Here is a 19,070-nt window from a genome sequence, read left to right on the forward strand (position 1 = left end):
TGCTGCTGAAACACAGGGTGGCGCTCAATATGAAGCAGTATAAAAAAAAAAAAAAACATAAGTATCTTTCAGACCAAATCAGGAAGTAACAGCAGAAGACTGTACACCAAACTCTACTCTCTTCAACAGCCAGTAACCAACTCCGTTTTTCTGCTATTGAGTGGACAACTACTCACATATGTGCAGAATGAAATTAGATCAATGTTGCAAAAATGATGATGACTTACTTAGTTTGTTTGTGTATCGTTGTATTTCTGTTATTATGTTTATAAGTATCTGCTCAGTGCATTTTTCCTGTAGTATTAATCCACACTTACAGTAGCACCACTAAACATGGCTGGAACCAACTTCTATGTTTTCTGTATTTTTACCTCCATCATCTGCATTTGTCTGTTAGTTGGCAGGATTACATGATAACTACTGTGTGAATTATCTTGAAATTCAATGGAAGGATGTCATATGGGTCAGAAAAGAGTCTATTACATTTGATCAGGCTCATGATCAGGGGTCGGATCCAAAATAGTTTTTCTATATTTTCATTTTAGAGAGTAATTCATGGATTTTGAGGTTTTTTAGACTGATATTTATGTGTGTGTGCAATTTGGTGCAGATCCAATCCAAAAACCTGGATCTAGTGAATGTAATATGCTTTCATAAAGGGACTGATGGGCCTCGTGGAGGTATGTGCTCTACTGATTAGTATTCCAATTCTCTTTGTGATCATGTCATTTGAGTCTTAAAACTGTGTTTGTGTACAGGTTCATGTAGTATGTGTATTATGTCAGCTGGGTGGCTACAGGATCAAGGTAACCTATGCAGGATGTTAATTTATATGTGTATACTTCCAGAGAAAGAAAAGTCATATTAGACACAACAGGTTAGCTCGATAGTTGGTGACCTACTTATATGTTAAAGTACTTTATTCCATCTCTGCAGCTAAAGCCTGGACGATCACAGAGGGACCGCAGTACTGATGTTCAATTACGGATTCTTAATATCACCGCTATATTATTTTTGTTCATTGATTTATAGTTTCATATCATCAGGGTGTACTGCCCCTTTAAGGTTCTTTAAATAGCCTCACCTCCTCGCTCAATTCTTAATTTCGCAAAAGGTCATCACATTCACTAGTCTCTGCTCTACCATTCTATAAGAGATCTTCGATGAATGCAGAGAGTCAGGGCACACACAGAAAAGTGTGAGGAATAAGATGAGGCTGTTCTTTCATCCGTGGTCACTGCCCCTCACTATCTGATCCGCTGTGGTCTCCAGGGGAACAAGGCACAAGTGTGATCCACGTGCCTCAAGTTTTTATTCTTCTACTTCACTCCCTTCCTCTGAGCTTGATTGAGGAAGAATGGTGAGCAACCCTTTTATGTGTGTGTGGGTTTTCTGCATGTGTTGTTTGGAGGGGAAAAGGGAAATGCAGTGTCATGAAACGGAGGGGAAATCCCAGTAAGTCCTGCCCATGCAGGGATACCCCCGAGGCAAGGGGAGACACAGGGCCCAATCAGGACCACAGGCTAGAGGCCAGTCCAAGGATAAGCACAGATGGATAAGCCTGGGCAAACATTCAGTGTGAACATTAAACCATGACGCAAAAGAAACTCCCGTAAAAAAAAAATAGCAGTGGTCCGAGCACACAAGGGACACAAGGAGGGACAAGTTAAAAAAACCACAAAAATGACTATCTCCAGGAAACACTGATGAGAAAATAAACTGCAAAGAGGAAGCGAGTACGAGAGTGTGTCTGTGTGTGTGTGTGTGTGTGTGTGTGTGTGTCCCCTTATCTCCCACCAGAGAGCTGAGCACAGCGAGCCGGGGAGTTTCAGTGGAAGAAGAAGGTCAATATTGACCAACGTCAGCCGGTCTCACTCTTTTTCTGTCTGGGAGGGACTCAGGAGTGCGGTGAGATCACTCCTCCGGGTTCTTCCTGCTGGAGGGAACTCCCTGCTGCTACGCATTAATCACACACACAGGAAGAGAGGAGAGGAGAGGGAGGGGCCTTTCTATGACAGTCCTCCATTAGAACTCTATTTCACAACAGAAATGAATGGATACAGACTGAGAAGATAGCAGTCCACTTATTTTTTGTATCCCCGGTGCTCCTGACCATGGCCAAACACAAAGGATTGGATTCAATCTGCAGATCATCAACTTCTGCTGTAGCTTATTAACTACATGTGCTACTGTCCTGTTCCCACAGTGGAAGCTGTTCAGCCGAATTCACAAACTGTAGGTTCACTTATAACTGGGCTTCAGTTCAATTCAGGCTCCGAGTGTGATCCTCTGGCATCGAACAATCAGCAAAAGGTCAAGTCAAATTAAAGTAAACTCTAGATTCAGGGTCTTCATGGGTCCTGATCTAAGACTGTCTCAGGTCTGTGTGTTAATGTCGACAATAAGAACAAAGTGTGGGAAAACATTATACTTAAAATAATTAATTACATCAGTTAATCATGATTAATATCATTATTATCGTTCACCCAGCTTGGAAACACAATATTGTCTTTGATCTAGGCATTCAAATTATTTCTAGAAATCACTCTAAAATAAACTTCCTTGAGTTTACCTTATTATTATTATTTGACCGCTCTTTTCGACTACAGCTCCTTCTAAACTGATAGCGGTTCTCTCTATTGGGTCCAGGTAGGTTTTATACAGTCTGGTTTTAGAGGCTGTAAAGACTTGTTAAAATTATGCTAAATGCTTATTTAAACATTTGAGCCATTTTAAGATCTATGTGTCCCATGCAGGCCGGGAGGTAGAGGTTTACACCGACCATAACCCCCTTGCTTTTCTTGCTCGGTTTCAAACAGCGAATGCAAGAGTGTTCAGGTGGTGCTTGGTATTACCATCTTATAGGTTCGTGGTCAAGCATGTGGCTGGCAAGGATAACGTCTTGGCTGATGCACTATCCCATATGCCGGTCGAGGGACCTACTTGAATAATGGCTTTGTCAGTTATACTTTATTAAAACCTTTTGTTAAATTTAGCAAAATAACATATCTCTACTACTGTTAAGCTCTATGAGTCACAATTCTTAAATACCTGATGACAGTTGTCCAGATTCCAGTGGTGACAGTTATCTTACTTATGACATCTAGATTTTCCAGTGGAAATCAGTGAATGAGCAGCCAGCACTGTCCTCTAATAGCTGTTTTCTCTCAGTTAGTTCCTTTAGCCCAAATCGTAATTGATGTAAAGACAAGAAGTGTTATCTAAAATTAGGTGTGAGTGCATGAGTGTGAGTGCGAGAGTGTGAGAGTGTGTGTAGCCAGAGCCCTCAACAGGAGCCAAGACAAATAGCACCGCTGGTATTTACTCTGTACTTGTAACAGAGATGGCTAGAGAGCAACGCACGCACACACAGACACACACACTAAAGGGTGGGGCTGCGTAGTACAGAGCAGTTGTGAATACCATAGGAGCTTTCTGTATTTGCTTCCTGGTGTAATTATGCACATAAATAAATACGAGCATAATATTAGAGGACAGTTCAGGATATGGATCCTTGAGGTGCCTTTATTCTGGCATTGTGACATGTTGGAAACCTTCGCTGTGCATGTGTTGGCTGATCTGGTGATAAGCTGTCGAGCTCTGGGCGCTGCTGGGTCATGCCAGCCTGTACTACTCCTCCAGCAGCTATCTCATACCTGTCAAGTGAGGGTAAACATTACAACGCCACAAGGATTTTCCATCCTCCTTTAAGCTCTTCAGGGCAAACACACACACACAAACAGGTAAAAGGTGGATGAACTGTGGAGACTGACATGAACAATGAACAACAAACCCTTGTAGACGTCACCTCTGCAGCACTTTTTCACACAGAGTTCCCTCAAGTTTTTTTTTTTTAGAGGAGTCAATCAAATGACAGGATGTGGAAATTAAATTTATGAGCCTTAAGTTTCTACTCTGGAACAAATCCTGCTGCGTGTCCTGATCTTAAAAAATAAGCAGGTTTTTTTGTTTCCAAAATGCAACTTACTTTGGAAACAGACATCTGGTTGGTGGTGAGGGTGCCCGTCTTGTCAGAGCAGATAACGGAGGTGCAGCCCAGGGTCTCCACAGAGGGGAGGCTGCGGACGATGGCGTTCTTCTTGGCCATGCGACGCGTGCCGAGGGCGAGGCAGGTGGTGATAACAGCGGGCAGGCCCTCGGGGATGGCGGCCACCGCCAGTGCCACGGCGATTTTAAAGTAGTAGATGGCTCCTCTGACCCAGGAGCCGCCGTGGACAGGGTCTCCGAAGTGGCCGATGTTGATCACCCACACGGCGACGCAGATCAGGGAGATGACCTTGGAGAGCTGCTGTCCGAACTCGTCCAGCTTCTGCTGCAGAGGGGTCTTCTCTTGCTCCGTCGCCGCCATCTGGTTACGGATTTTGCCGATCTCTGTGGTCACGCCGGTGGCAATGACGACACCTATGGCCCGGCCTGCAGCGATGTTGGTGCCCTGACGGAACAAAGCAAGGTATGTGAATAATAACAGACGATTAAAAAATGACTGGGCTGAGAGCTACAGGGGTTGTGGGCGATGCTTACAGAAAACAGCATGTTCTTCTTGTCCTGGTTGACAGCTCTGGGGTCAGGAACAGGGTCAGTGTGTTTGATGATGGACACAGACTCCCCTTTAAAAAGAAAAGAAATGAGAGCTGTACACGACTAGATTCTGAGAGCGTGTGAAGTGAGATGCTTCCACAGTGACAAAAGCAAACAAAGTTACATTCACAGCCTAGAGGGTAGAAACTATCACAGAATACAAGATTGCTTATAACCTTAGGTCTTCCAAGTTCAGTTCAAACAAAAAGGTGTGTTCACTCTATTCGAATAGTGTGAAGCCTTAAAGCCGGATCTGTGAAATGAGACATGAGAAATACCTGTGAGGATGGACTGGTCCACTCGCAGGGTGGTGGACTTTATAGAGGTCACTCGGATGTCAGCAGGCACCTTGTCACCAACTAACAAAAACAAGAAAGATATACAAAAAAACATAAACATATACAAATAAACACACAGTCCTGTTTGCTAACACTCATAATGACAACATGCTGATGTTTACCTTGTTCAACATCTTAGTTCAGCCTGTTAACATGCTAATATTCGTAAATTAGCATAAAGCAAAAAGTACAGCCGAGTCTTTTCATCAGTTTTGCAGCTATTGGGAAATCGGAAATGCTGGCATGACTATCTAGATATCAAATTAAATATGTACACATTAGATATAGGGACATTAAATATAATGTTTAAAAAAATCTTTATGATATGCCAATGTGTAATGAAGAGGCAAAATCCTTGACCTACAGGAAACATCTGGAGATCAGAACTTATCACTTAGACACTGCGAACATCAGAAACACATTTTGTGGGGATCTAGATCACAAAATATGCCACTCTGAACCAGAAATGTCAACCTGCTCACTGAAATAAAGGAAAACTTCTTTGGGGGATCCCCAAAGAAATTCGGCAGTAAACTATGGGGACCATGAGTTTCTGTATAAAGTTTCATGGTTATACATGGAATAGTTTCTTCAGTCTGCACCAAAGTTGTGAAATAAAGGAGCAACCCACTCACAGACCAAGAGCCATCCCAAAAGCTGTGAAATGCACAACAGGACATCCAATGAAAGCTAACATACCACTTTAACACAAACAGGGAAGATGACGCTGTTCTCCTAAGAAGTTTGACCTTCAGCTTGTGTTGTGTCCTCCGAGGAGTCCATGTGTGTAGCTGCAGGTGAACACGCACACACACACACCCTATTGAGTGTCTGTGATCGAACAATAAATCCCTCAGCAAAGAAACAAGGTTGGATTCAGACCAGGCTCCGGCTGCAGCCTCAAGTAAACAACGGCTCGATACAGCCTTGATGGAGTCATGTTGCCGTTTTCAAATGATCGATTATTTCACCTCCTCTTTGTTCTCCCTTCACTCTCTCCGTTCCTCTGATAACACCCCGTCCTCACAAGTGGCACAAACTGCAGATGAAGCCTGCTTCTCATCTTCTCCACCACATGCGGATAGTCTGTTCATTAAGCTTCCATATTAAACTTCTTATCTAATGCCTCACACCAAGTGGCTGTTGCTTTGTCTACATCAGAACCTGGTGATTAACACAGATTGAATTGATTTTCATATAAAGACAGACAAGGAAAGAGCACTGATCATTCCTTTGTGTAATAATTGTCTCATTAATGCCGGCTGAGAGTCCTCAGGCGTCACCGCTTCTCAGTGTTAATGACAACCAGAAATCAAAAGGGCTCCCCGTGAATCTACCAAAGCTTTTCAGCATTAAAAAGCTGGTTGATTTTCTACTTATCCTCGGTCTACGACACTCGACGGGCAGGATTTTTCCATATCTTTCTGAGCTCCATTAACTCCTCCTGACATTAGCTCAACTAGTGAAGTGTCCTCTCTAGACCTGCCTGTCCCCCCCACACAGCTCTACTCTATACTTTCACTGTTTATCGTTTGTGTGCAGAGCTTTTTATAAAACAGTCCATGCTGCAGACTGAGTGAAGTCAAAACATTTTGTGTTCATCCTACCTGGTTTATCGGCATTAAAAAATTGATTGTCAATGATTTTCAGGAAAATGAAATTGATTTTTTTTTATTATTGTTCACGTGTGTCTGTTATATTAGGTTTGGATGAATCCAGAGTGTTGGTCGCCTGTTTATTTAAAGTGAATTAATATTGAATATATTGTGTATCAAAATTCTACCATATTTACAACCGCACTGAGCTGGGGATTAACAATACACAACACATGTGTAAAGCCGATACGATAAACCGCTGTTGAGATATATATTCCACATATAAGGAGAAGTTTGTGGAATGAGTCGGTAGAAGCTCTGAGACTCGAGGGGTGATTTTTGATAACAGGACCAGAGCTGGTGAGAGAGATGGATGAAGAAGCCATACTGTATATGCTTAGTGCTGTGGCTGAATATGGCTGCGCTTCAATTTCGATATTTCTCCGCCGTCCTCCGTCTGACACCCATGGGTTGTGAGAGAAGAACAGCAGGAGCGGCGGCGAGGCGGAGAGGGGGAGAGAAGTGTGTGGTTTGCCTGTGTGGGAGGTGGCCGGGGGCTACAGGTTCACTGTAGCAGGACCGGTCCAGGGCAGAAAAGAGAGGCTTTTCAAAACGCCTACCCACAGACTCCTGGTCTCCTATCAAACCTTCACTTTCTGCCACGGCCTCCCACAGACACTCTCCATCTGCCAGAAGAGAAATCCAAGTCCTAATGCAGCTGTGTGGAGTTCAGATAATCTTCTAAATGTTATAACGATCATATATTGGTCTGTTATTAGTGATTAGAAGCAAGAAACAATATACAACGCATGCATTCATGACTAGGTAGCCAGTTGGTTTCAACAGATCTATCTTTCCATTTAGTAAAACTGGACTCCAAACAAAATCTGGCCATCTTGCATAATATACTGGCAGAGATGTCTCCATTCACGTGCAGGCCAACCGTGACTCGATACTGGGCATGGCTCGGTGCAAACCCTCCAGGAGCTCCTGACAATCTGACCACTGCAGTCACTCCATTCAAGAAAAACAGAGGAAAGTTCCAGTGGAGGCGCAAATCACAACTGTGTCGTAACCTGGGGCTGGCATCGGCCGAGTGCACCTGGAAAAGAGGGCAGGCGGGCAGCAGCCGTGGAAACTCGAGTAAATATATTTAATGTTCTTTTCTCTCCTCAAAGGCTCCTGCGGTCGAACGGTGTCCTTTTCCGAGACCTGCGCGCAGTTGGCTTTACCCCCCCAACATCGAGTTCCCATGGAACAACCAGCGGCTAATCTGAAGCACAGGAAAGCCTGGGAAATCCATGTAGGAAAGGAAAATATTAATTTGTTTTCTTTGTCACAACATTCGCACGTCTTGCAGTCAGATGGGTGTTCCTGACGTTTGCTGAAACACATATTTTCTAGGTGAGAGGAGCTTGTGGCACGTTACCTACCGCCGTTGTTTACCCCTGTTTTAAAACTGCTTAGCAACAACATTATGTCCGACACAACGACACGCTGAGTATCTAAATATATATGACAATGTGCATTTTTGCATAACACAACCATCATACCTCTATTCTTAAAATAGACCGTAATTGCATTGTGTAGTTAAACTGGAATCTCAGCCTTGATGAGCACCTCAACTGCAACAGTTTAACTATTACAAAACATCCAGATCAGACCATCAGTTATTCATGTGTGATTAGTTGTCTACTCCTTTCATCTCATTTAAACCTATAGGTTTTACTTTTTAACTTATCCTCAGTCCTCTCGACATAATTAAACCATTTATTGCAACAAATAAAATTACAGTTCGGCTTCTTGCTGATGGCTCCACTTGTAAAATGGATTAGTCCAGCAGCTTGCTGAGCGAAACAGGGTGTGCAATCAGGAAGACTCCCTTTACAAGTGGGAGCCCAAAGCAAGCTGTTGAGTAACATTTTTTAACATCTGAGTCTGGTTGAGACTCTAAACTAGGCAAGGCAATCTCTTTTAAAAAAAACATTAGAAAACAAACAAACTCAGAGACTAAATTAAAGAGAAAACAACTTAGATCTGAAAGCACAGTTTAAAACAACTTCAACCAAGATAAAAGATTAAAAAAAGATGAAAAGATTAAAAGGATAAAAATAAAAAGGATAAATCTGTCTCAACCTTTTTTAAATAAGTTTAGAGGGAGAATAATTACAAAGAAAATGCAACTTTGTAAAATAATAAAATAGGGATAAATTAAAGTACAATGATGGTATGAATGTATAAAATAGCATAGCAAAAGGCACTGTGAAGAAGGTTGAAGAAACGCAAACCTTCCTTTAAGATAGAAATGTTAAGTTTATTTGCATTTTTGTCTTCTAATCCTCCACGCATTTCTGATGAATTGGCCGTCAAGAAAATTGTATTTATTTAATGTATGATCTATCTGCAACATTTGTCCAGTTCATCATTCAGGAGACCAAATACTGATCAACAGAGGAGGAGTTAGCATTGGAGCCTAGAGTTTTTACCCACTGTCACTACACAATGGGACACCAACCGTGGATCCACCGGGCAGCTGCCGACCGCGACCAAAAACATCAGATCCCTTATTCAAACAGCAGCTGCTTCATTTAAAGTGGTATCTGTCTCGCCTCCACGCTGTCATCAGCGGTGTCATTATACCTCAGCCCCTCGTGAACCTCAGTGACACGGAGATGAGCAGGGTGCCGCGCGTCGTCATGGTGACACTGCCGGTGTTGACAGTGCTGGCGGTGATACTGGTGTCGGGAGGGTGGGGGGGGGGGGGGGTTTGAGTCGAGTCATTTTGGTGCTTGCCGTACCTGCGTGGGCTTGTCGGTCTGTGTGTGCGGATGCATGTGTGATTGTAAATGGTAAATGGTTTTGTATTTATATAACGTCGCAGCACTTTGCTATTCTATGGGGGGGCCATTCAGGCTTCAGCATCTTGCCCTAGGACACTTCGGCATGCAGATGGGTCAGACTGGGGATCGAACCGCCGACCTTCAGGTTGGAGGACGACCACTCTGCCCCTCAGGAGGTGACCGGCCGTAACAAGCCCAAATTCCAAGGAGTTGCTGGCTTTGACATAAACACACAGACATGTAATGTAAACTAGACTAGAGCAAGAAAAACTATTTGTGATTTTAATTTAAATCTATGAAATATCCAACTCTGACTTTTCCGTGGGGGGGCTCGCTCTTAGAAGCCCTCTACGATCATTACTTGGACGGGGGCGGGGGCGGGGGCGGGGGGGGGGGGGGGGGGGGGGGGGGGATTTCGGTTTCTGAAACCTTGTGTTGAAATCGAGCCGAGGCTTCACTGTAGCCATGTATAATCTCTCCCCTCTCCTCTCTCCGTGCTTTGCTTATGAATGAACGCTGTGATCTCTCACACACTCCCTGAGCTCTGCCTCCGCTCTCATGCACCACTGCGGCCGTCTGAGGCAAATCAGCCACCGTGCGATGGCGAAGATCGCGCCCCAGAAGCCGTTTAGGTTTAAAGTGAGGCGATCTCCTTGGTGCTGTGTGTGTGTGTGTCTGCTTGCACATTCAATCTGGCATACACAGATGTTCTGGAACCAGAGTGACAACAACACTATTCTTAGCCGAGGCTGCCCACACACGGGCGAGTTTACAGCGGGGGAATTGTGTGGATGTAACGTAGGGGAGTGCGAGTGAGCAGCTGACAAACATCCAGCGGTGTCCAGGTGGTGAGACTGAGAGTATGGAAAGCAGAGGGATGGGGAGAGTGCTGGAAAATTCAACTGGGCCTTAAATACAGGGGCTGACCACAGCCACTTACACACAACCTCACACACACACACACAAATAGACACAACTGGATGAGAGCCCTGGCACCTGCACATCCAGGGGAAAGACTCTTATGTAATTCAGTCTGAGATATTCCAACGGTGTTTCCAGACTCATGAATGAGCGGCTGAGGTTGTGTGAGTGCATGTTTCTGGGAGTGTGTGTCAGAGGTAAGTGGCAGCACACAGGCAGTTAGAGTCGTCTGGAGGCACACAAAGCATCAATTAGTCCCAGCGGGTGACGGGGGGGGGGGGGGGAGTGTGTCTGGGTGCAGGTTACAGCTTACCTGCCACCTCCACTATGTCGCCTGGGACGAGTTCTCGGGCTTTGATCCTCTGGACAGCCTTGCGGTTCATGCGGTACACCTTGCCCATCTCTGGCTCGTACTCTTTCAGGGCTTCGATGGCGCTCTCAGCATTGCGCTCCTGTGCAGGAAGAAGTGCGAGAAAATGGAAAGCGAAGTTCGTGACAAAAGGGCTAGAGACACTTTTGAAAATCAAATATTTTTTCAAAAGGGCGTACGTGGACATTTTAGCAATCCTTCGAATAATAATCCTCCGTGTCCTCGCTGGGACACTGTTCAGACCTGGTATTAAAATTCACCCTGAGTGAGTCAATCACAAGAGCTCTAAGCTCCAATTCAAGTCTGAATAAATAAGTCTGAATGAATGTGTCCTGAATGCTTCCAGAGATCCAATCATTGCGATTGTGGTCTAAGTCTCTAAGAGGCCTGTGGCCACATCATTTTCGCGTGGTTAAGGTTAAATTCATCCTGGGCCACATATACAGAGGCGCCTGCTCAGCTGATGTCTCTGACCCACACAGTTTAAACACATCTCAGTGTCCATACGTTGATTAGTTTGTAGCCAACACCACAATGTCAACACTGATCACCACATAATACAACTTTTCTTAAAAGGGATAGTTCACCCCAAAATCACTATTCACTCATTATCTACTCACCACTATGCTGATGGAGGGGCGGGTGAAGTGTTTGAGTCCACAAACCACATTTGGAGTCTCAGGGGTAAACTTGTTAGAGCGGTCACGATTGATTTCAATTTCGTGGATTCTGCTGCTGCAAAGTTTCCCCCTGAGACTCCTAAAGTGTTTGGTGGACTCAAACACTTCACCCAACCCCCCCCCCCCCCCATCGGCATAGTGCTGAGGAGATAATGAGTGAATTGTCATTTCCGTGTGAACTCATTCATTCTCACTTGTGTCGTCACACATACGCACACAAAAACATGGTCACTGGACGCATCTGTAAACTCAAACTAGGTTAAAACAACATCATTGGAGCTTGGTAAACACAAATGACAGTTGGGATTATTTGCATACAGAGTGAGAAGGGGAGATGCTCACAGGAGATGCATTCGGACACACTTTAATACCAGGTGTTCACCAGCAACTTGACATCTCCTCTAAAAGGGCTGATTGATGCCGGTGTCTATTTAAAAATTCCTGTTTCCTCATGGAGGCCGGCATTTTGCATGAGCTCCGCGGTCTGTTTCCGTTTTGACCTGACGCACAGACGCCACTGTTCCACTGTCAACAGCCTCACCTCACATCAAGGCACTACTTGGACAGACGTTAACACACTGGTGTCAGTTTGAATATAGTACACGGGTAAAAGATGAATCACCCGGTGAACTGGGACCTTGTAACCATGAGAACTGGAATGCACTCACACTTCACAAGACACCGAGACGGGGGATGAAGAGTGTTTCTTACCTGCCAGACCCCGATAACTGCGTTGGCAATGAGGATGAGAAGGATAACAATCGGCTCGACGAAGGCTGTGGTCGTCTCCTCTCCCTCCTCAAACAGAGCCAGCACCTGTATGAACATGAAGCAGACATAACATGAGCAGACTGACACATTACATAGCAGCTCAGACACATTTTCACAGACGGGCTTCTCTGTGACATGGTTTGAGAGAAAAAGCGTCTGAGTGGTGGTGCAGTACAACCTGGAGGAAGAGAGTGAAATCTGAGTAGAAGCTGTAGTGTGTTGCTACAGCCGAGGCTCAGCAGCCTGTTGTGGTCTGATGGAGCTCAACGGCCGTGTCAGATGAATTCAATGACCTCTTCATTGACATCATCCGCGACACTCCAACTGACTTCACTTTAATTGATTTCAAACTGCTTTTTTTTTTAATAAATTGAAAAGTCAGCATTTCCTACAGTGCCCCAACACTTTTACCATTTATCCACAACTTAATTCGTTCTTTTTGTCAATTTCTTTAAACCGATTATTTTACCCCTCTGAACAGTTTATAACTCTCTTTAAGCTGGGAGACCACTTTCTCATTCACTTGAATGTGACTTTCAACCGAATGGCTGACCGGAGTCCAAGCAAGTCCTCTGCAGTAAATACAGTTACAAGTTCAGGCTGGAAGAAGTACAATAACAAGATACTGCAGAGCAATGTGAGAGCAGAAGAAAAACTAACAATTCTCACATCCAGCAGGATAAACAGTGGCTACAGGCATTCAGAACAAATAGAGCAAAATTATGCAATACCAATAAGCCTAATAGGCATTTCTCTATCCACTCAGCGGACTGTTATTTACTTTAGATCACTTTAATTATATTTTTGCAAGTTTATTCATACCAATAAAACTGGTCAAATATTGAAAAACATATTAAAACAAATGATTGGTGAGTTTGAAACACACACACACACACACACACACACACACACACACACACACACACACACACACACACACACACACACACACACACACACACACACACACACACACACACACACACACACACACACACACACACACACACACACACACACACACACACGTTGAGTTGCCTAGAGCAACAAGACGATGCCTAAAATGACAAGGGCAATAAAAATAAATTGAATCCTGAAGGAAATTAGATCATTGGAAAAATGAAATTGTCGAGATTAGACTGAATGAACTTTCAATCTTTTAAGGCTCAGTTATGAAAGGAGCATATTTCTCAGCGCAGGGCAATACAGTGCACAAAATCTCTCTGATGGTTGATAAAATAAAATAAAACCTCAAAATAAATGAAGAAGGATAGCTGCTTTAAATACATGCCTTAAACACGCTACAAATGGCCAAACTATGTAGACGTAAGATACAGTACATAATCAGTCAACCATGAAAATATAAATGAACGTTAAAAAGATTTTACTCATCAAAAGGATTGGCTCCAATAACATCTTCACAGAGACGTTGAGTAAACTACGGAGTCACTGCTTCTTACGTCTCTATAACCAGACACAGTATTAAAGCCGAATACTAATAGCCTGGGAAACCAATCAGTGAGCTTGTTCCTATTTGCTCTTGATGATGGATCTGTCCCCTTCCATTCAGACTGACTTCTATCCATCCTGAAACTAATCAGGCCAATCATAACCATTTATGTAGAATGGCCGAGTTTTGACTGAAAGAGAAAAGCCAATAGGAATCCTGCTAGAGACATTATTGGGTGGGTATCATTTCTCAAACAGAAGAACAAACATCTGCTGTATATCATCCGTTTACATTTTTCAGTCATCTCTGTGATTGGTTGTCGGTCTACTCTGTGCCCATTGATGACGCCCCCTAAAGACCAATCTCAAATGTGAATTGGTCTGGTGGCTAAGCTTTCAGAGATAGTGACTCCATGATAGTGGGTGGAATAAGCAACAAAGAACATCTTTAGGAAAAGGAAACAGAAAAATCTTCCCATTGCAACACAGAAAGGATTTTCCTCGTCTCTTTCCAGTTTGTCACTGAAATTCAATAGAACCTGAAATTACTTGACAACAAAAGCTGCAGAGAGTAAAGGAGGGATAAAGCGGATCTGTGCTTTAATTTGCAGATGGGTTGAGACGACGTTGAGCCTTCAGTGTGTAAGTCATGGCAGCCTGAGCCGGATCGATAGCTCATCATTCCCCATCATTTGGGACGTTAAATCTCTCCTCTGACTGCGCTGAGACTGGAGGGCAACAACGTCTGTCCTCTTAGTGAAGGACACTTCAGAAGACACTTCACAGTCATCAAACCTTGGGTCTGAATCCCTAACTCCTGCTTTTCCTCTCCGTTCAAAAGCAGAGATGAGGATTTCTGGTGGACATTTAACTGCCTCCTTCCTGTTATCGTGTTGGTTTTGAATATGAAAGCTGTGTTACCAAAATAAACCTCTCTTCACACCCCACATGTATAACCGAGCGCCGAAAACAAATGCCGACAGATGGCCTTTCATTTCTGAACGTCTCCAGGGGTTTTGGTATGTTGCAGAATTATCAGTTAAATGGAAAAAACACATTTTATTCATATCAAATCGATCATAAGGTCAGCTATTAAAAAAACGCACTGTAAACAAAGGAGGATTGAAATCCAATTGAACAATCCCTTTGACTTTTTAAAGTTTCTTCCTGTACTCTCTCAAACTCCCAGATGTCAACTAAGCTTCATGTGGCTAAAAACAAGTTTAGGATCAGCTCTCATTCTTCCCTAAACTCAAAGGGAGGAAGTGAACCGTTTGTTTCTGGTGGTAAGCACAGCTCTGCATGGCTCCGCTCTTTTGATTAAACCCTACCAGAGAAATAACTAAGGCCTTATTGGGACAGCAAAATGAAAATAGATAAACTATAATAAAATGGTTAAATTATTTATATTTTTAGTGATGTCATATACACTATATCTTGTAAGGGAGTCCAACTCCTAACTGGTTGTGTCTGATAACAAACTTCACTCTTGTGTCGTGCAAAGAAGGCAGCAGATTCTAATCATCTCAATTTGAATATGTTCAAACCAACATTCAAATGAGGTTTGAATAACTCTCTCAGCTTTTGCCACTCCCTGATTATACTGGAGACTTACCAAACAGTGCAAATAGAAGAGCTTATAAATGACGAAGGGAATATAATTCATCAACAGACAAGCTCTGAACATTTGTCTGAAATGCTCTGGAGTGTAATATATTTTTACCCTGTAGTCAGATCGGGGACTGTTTACACAAACATTCTGGGTTTACCCTCGACATGCTCCCCTAAATTACACTCACAAATTATAACAGGGAGTCAGAGCTTGGGAGTGATGAAGGGAAATCCTCAGAGCAACTCTAAGCAAGGAACAGAGAGCTTGAAATCATTAGTAGGTGTTGTTGACCCTGTGAACAGGTATGATGCATTCTTGTGAATGGTTGATATAAGAACATAGAAATATCTTGGTCACAATGGACATAGAATGGACAGTGAAATCAAAAACAATAAAGACCAATCATTGGTTGGCTTATATCTGATGGGAGGGGACTGGGTTGTATCATATCCATTTATTCAAGGCGGAGCCTGCTCTTGCTAACTTTTTCAGGATAACCAACCCTAACTTTAAGACATGTGGTATTTATGAAAACTGAAAATGTTCTGTTGAATAAATTGTGAGCCATACTTTAAAAGTTGCAGACAAAAGGTTTGAAAACACAAGCCTACTTGTGCTTTTGCTTTTTCACATGCTGAAAGTTTGGTTAACATTTGAATTCCAATGATGGTAATTTTATTTCATCTATTCAATATTAACGAGGGCCTAAGGTTTCATCAACTGCTGTGGTTACTCGCCAGTGCATATACGGTAAGTAGTGGTGTTGGGTGGTGTGTAACTGTAACACAAACAAATGAACAACTAAATCGCAATTCTCCTGACTATGTCTGAAAACAGCTTTAAGGCTAAGATGCTTAGAGAATAGCTTTTTTCTTTACAAGGATCTAAAATAACTAACTTTGGCCACTAGGGGTCCCTAAATCGAAATAATATCGAAATACCTTGTTTGATGACGGTGTAGTGGGATCATGGGAGTTGTTGTCAATATTCATAAATGAGGGGTTTTATTTATTTTATTCAGGTAACGCAGCAAACAACAATTAATAATCATGATCCATTACCAGTGACTAATATAAACAATGGAGGGAAAAAACAGCCGACTGGCTAATTTGCCAAGTGGCTAGCAATAACTTTTTCCTGTGTCATACGTCGCCTCCCCCAGAAGTTACAGCAGAGATGGACAAAGCCTCGGGTCAAGCAGATATGATGCAATTTAAAGGCGACCAAACTAAAAAGTCCTGTTACCTTGAAGAAAATTGGGTATTGCTCTGCATTTGAACAATGTTGGAGAGATTTGGGATGATGGAAGTAAAATATGTAAACATTTTAATTAAGAATTGTTACATATTTTATCTCTAACTGAGAGAAATTCTTTAGAAACATCATACATCCAAGAGTTTTCATAGAATTCTAAGGACCAACTCTCTTGTACTAGAAGGTTTCATGAATACAGCTGCAGGTCAGGAGGAACCTTGTTGTTGTTACTGAGCAGCAGCTACTCCAAGCCATGATGACATTGTAAAGCATTGGGGTCTGTGCAGCAGTGGAACAGGAGCTGTGTTCCACTATAAACAAACTTTTTAAAGTAAGGAAAGCCTGATTTACACGAGGAAAAGTCAGCCCGCACTCCAAAGTCCTGCAGTTGCAGCCCACGCCTGAACTCCGAGCCTCTACAGTAACAGCCAGAAACGATATATTGTGTCATATACATTTTTAGAGCAATTTTCCTACTCACTGAAATAGCAACAGCGATTCCCTCCCGAGACACCGGGGACACGCTGTAATTACTGGAAAAGTTATTATGCAGTCCGGATTCCCCAACTCCCCCCCTGCTCGACCTTCTACGCCCTCGGAGGGCAAGCTGGGTCACCGTATGAGGCCCTTCAGCAGAGGGAGCTTTGATTGATAGCTTTGTTTCCAATCTCGCTGAGGTACTTGGCCCCGTTCCCCTCAGTGAAACCATATCAACACTGGGTGGAAAAGCCAGTAATACACAAGTTTCCACATGAAAAAGGGGACAGCTAACTTGACCAGGCTTAATAGGGGAATAAAGCTGCGTAAAGATAATGGAGCAGTTTATTTGGGTGCCAGGCCAGTGTCCAATTTGGGTCTCAAATCCCACAGGGGTACATCGGAATATGGGAACAATGCAGTCAGAGCCAGTGGCATTTTAACTAGCTGGGGTCGTACTCACGAAGGAAACGCAGGCGGCGAGCAGCAGGATCCTGACCAGGAGGTCTTCAAACTGCTCGGCCACCAGCTCCCACAGGGACTTGCCTGAAATATAAGAAGACAAATGACCATCATGTTACATCAGATTTCAAGTAAAAAAAGGACATGAAATTTGCCTGTGCACTTAAAGCATCGGTGAGATCTATTAATATTGACTCTCTTCACAAGACACTCCCTATGTTTACAGAGGAGTAGTGGTGGGTGTCCATGGGTGCAGCCGTGTACACTCCCTAAAGTTTAGCCCTCGGTCCACAGAAAAGAAAAGATCCCGGCTCGGGGCTCATAATCAGGTAGTAAAGGGAGGAGGACCGCAGGTCACTGGAAAGATCAATATTTACCTTCTTCAGCCGGGAGCTCTGTGGATGCCACATGCCATGCCAGGTGTAAAGGAATCGAGTTGGCGGCGGAGCAGCAGAGCGTGGAGGGAGAGAGGGAGAGAAGAAGGATGGGGGTTTGAGGAGAAAGTCAAAGATGTTAATAGATTTGATTCATCTGTCTGACATTGAGACACACACACACACACACATTAAAACTCGCTCTGCAAAATTGTCCTGCTTAGATGCAATGATTACATTTCAGACAGCGGCACAGCAACACTGTTGTTTTTGATGCCGAGTGTTATCGTCTGCTCACGTACTGTTACTGGAATGAATAAACCTAATGGTACAATATGATTAGAGGGAAATAATTTGTTACGTGATTCTGAACTCAGTGGGTTCTAAATTCCACCCAGCTTCAAGTCTCCAGAATCTACTCAGCAGTATAATGACTGACACGATACATTCTAAATACAGATATTGTATTAATAAACTGTGCGATTGTTCATCTTCGGCTCTGTGGGCTGTCTGCACACAAATGTTTTCAAATGTGTGAATAAAACTGTTTTCAGTCTTATGGAATTCAGTCCAGTTGTCAAAAATAGCTTCAGTTTTATCCGATCAATTCATATTTCTTTGTAAAGCCATTTCTTTTTTCTATACATTTGCACTCACTCTACAAGTGAGCATTTGGCTGATTACATGTCATCAAATATTTTCTCATAGACCAAGTTGCCATATTTAAATAGTTGGTTTTGACTAAACACATGTTTAACATCATGGAAGGCTATGAACAAATTTGCCTATAAGGAATAAAATTCTTGGCCCTGGTGTAAAGTAACCAAGTAGGCGTACTAAACTCAAGCACATACTTTGGTATAATTTTAAGGTACTTGAACTTTGAGTATTTCCATTTTATACTGTGTGTACCTTTACACAACAACAATTTAGGAGGAAATATTGTATTTTTCACTCCACTTATTTAAAATGAAGTTCCCACATACTCCTCAGATTCTGATAAATAATACTAAATATATATTCAGCAAATAATTATGGTGTTTTATTAGAGGGACATTTGCAAACTACCAAAGGGAAGAGTATAATATAATATATTACCTTGAAATTGGCCAGTCTGCTTAATGAGTACTATAACATTTGGCACTTAGATATTATAATAATTTTTAAGAAAATGTAAGTTGTACCTTATTGAAATTCACAATTCATAGAGCAGCACAAGAAAATAAGAATGAAAATGTAAAACTATGGGGCGGCGTATAGCTCACTTGGTAGACCTGCCGCCCCATCAAGGTTATTTCTGCCTGTCTTCCCCCACTCTCTCTACCCTT

General features: G+C 42.9%; 1 protein-coding gene across 1 annotated transcript in view; it reads right to left on the reverse strand.

The window, feature by feature from the left end:
* The window catches only part of atp2a3 (ATPase sarcoplasmic/endoplasmic reticulum Ca2+ transporting 3), a 50,429-nt gene that overhangs the window by 19,724 nt on the left and 11,635 nt on the right, over positions 1-19,070 (reverse strand). Inside the window, exons 2-8 of the mRNA XM_053441729.1 lie at positions 17,746-17,763; positions 17,370-17,452; positions 12,055-12,159; positions 10,607-10,745; positions 4,878-4,958; positions 4,543-4,628; positions 3,989-4,453 (exon numbers count right to left, since the gene is read on the reverse strand). Coding sequence (XP_053297704.1) covers positions 3,989-4,453; positions 4,543-4,628; positions 4,878-4,958; positions 10,607-10,745; positions 12,055-12,159; positions 17,370-17,452; positions 17,746-17,763 — 977 coding nt within the window. The remainder of the gene's footprint in view (positions 1-3,988; positions 4,454-4,542; positions 4,629-4,877; positions 4,959-10,606; positions 10,746-12,054; positions 12,160-17,369; positions 17,453-17,745; positions 17,764-19,070) is intronic.

This window comes from Pleuronectes platessa, chromosome 15 (assembly GCF_947347685.1).
Source record: "Pleuronectes platessa chromosome 15, fPlePla1.1, whole genome shotgun sequence".
Lineage (NCBI taxonomy): Eukaryota > Metazoa > Chordata > Actinopteri > Pleuronectiformes > Pleuronectidae > Pleuronectes > Pleuronectes platessa.